Raw genomic sequence first — 1,580 nt, 5'->3', positions numbered from 1 at the left:
AAATCCCCCAAATCTTGCTCCAGGCTTCTTTGTTTTCACGACTCTGTTCCTTTAATGTCTGTCTGGGTGTCACATTGATCCAACCGGACACAAACCACAATGATTCATTTCTCTTTCATGATCATGTTCGGCACTTCCGTGCTTTGAAGCGGATGCTACCCACGCACCACTTCTAAATCCAAGTCCATGATAAGTCGCACTATGCGTAAAAATGTTGAACCGGGTTGAACATTCAGCGCCAGCTCAGTACATGCTGGATTTGTGCGTAGAGCTTGCGACCTGACTTAAAAGCTTGGTTAGCAATGAGCACTTTGTACACGGAGCCCAGAATTCAGGTGTGGGCACGTTTGCATTGACTTTCCATTTAAAGTGTCTGCTTAAAGCGCGCCGATGCGGCCGGTTTGCAAGCACCTACACACACTCACAGGTCCGCCTGCATGGAAAACTGTCAGCTGCTCTGCATTTTTCTAAATTTAGGCACAAATCAATTTTCAAATTTTCTGCATCAATGAACATGTTGACAAGTTTGAATCATTGACGAATCATTACATCCTTACCTGCTGCCATTTGCATCAAGTGAAACTGGAAGTGCACACCAGTCGATTGTGTTCTTTTTTCACACTCTGTGTTTATGTCCCTGTTGGTTAGTTTTCTTAGAGTACTAACCACTCACTCCCTTTCAGGTACCCTCACGGTCGAGCAGATTTACCAAGACAGAGATAAATTTGCCTCCCTGGTACGAGAGGTGGCTGCTCCAGATGTCGGACGCATGGGAATCGAGATCCTCAGCTTCACCATCAAGGTGAAACGTTTTCCCCCTTTTTTTCTTCTCCTAGTATCTAGTATCTCTTTCTAACTTTGTTTTAATTTTGTTCTCCCTTTATTACAGGACGTTTATGACAAAGTGGAGTACCTGAGCTCTCTGGGTAAAACTCAGACAGCCGCCGTTCAGCGAGATGCTGACATCGGAGTGGCAGAGGCAGAGAGGGATGCTGGGATCAGGGTAAGAGGAGTTTCCTGAACCAGACCTGCAACCATCTGATCCTGTTCTAAAGGCCGTGTCACACAGCCACTGTTTATATTTTACACATTTTTCACATATGTCATTTTTGTGCATGGTTTTAACAAGATGCATATGCAAATTTGTGGCTTCTCATGGCCGTTTCACGTATGTCTAATGGATTTTCCCACCGATGTATAACTTTTATCATATATACGGCGCACATATCACATTAAAATTATGTAATTGATGCAGAAATTACCATTGAATTGCATATAAATAGCACAATATTCATGCACAATTTATGCACGATTCACGTATTGTGTGACGGATATATAAATCAGACTATTTTTCACCCTTCCAGCAGTCTATACCAAGTGGGGGTCTCCCACTCCCCCCATCCAGCTCGTATGGGGGGAAAACTGACAGTTTTCAAGATAAAATTGTCTCCAGTCCGTATACTTAAGTTTTAAATTCCTCTACGTGGACAGGATGTGAAAAGCAGGTTAAGGAGCTTAATGAAAACCAGTCATCAAGTAAATAATCCTTAAAGGACTAGTAATGGGGTTGTGGGTCATTT

General features: G+C 43.0%; 1 protein-coding gene across 2 annotated transcripts in view; it reads left to right on the top strand.

The window, feature by feature from the left end:
• The window catches only part of LOC112138959 (flotillin-2a), a 21,453-nt gene that overhangs the window by 13,117 nt on the left and 6,756 nt on the right, over nucleotides 1–1,580 (top strand). For both annotated transcript variants that reach the window (XM_024261642.2, XM_024261632.2), the window contains exons 5-6: nucleotides 684–802; nucleotides 890–1,003. In XM_024261642.2, coding sequence (XP_024117410.1) covers nucleotides 684–802; nucleotides 890–1,003 — 233 coding nt within the window. The remainder of the gene's footprint in view (nucleotides 1–683; nucleotides 803–889; nucleotides 1,004–1,580) is intronic.

The sequence above is a fragment of the Oryzias melastigma genome, linkage group LG14, assembly GCF_002922805.2.
Source record: "Oryzias melastigma strain HK-1 linkage group LG14, ASM292280v2, whole genome shotgun sequence".
In the NCBI taxonomy this organism is placed as follows: Eukaryota; Metazoa; Chordata; class Actinopteri; order Beloniformes; family Adrianichthyidae; genus Oryzias; species Oryzias melastigma.
The sequence above is the reverse complement of the archived record's forward strand: the minus strand, read 5'-3'. Positions and strand labels throughout refer to the sequence as shown.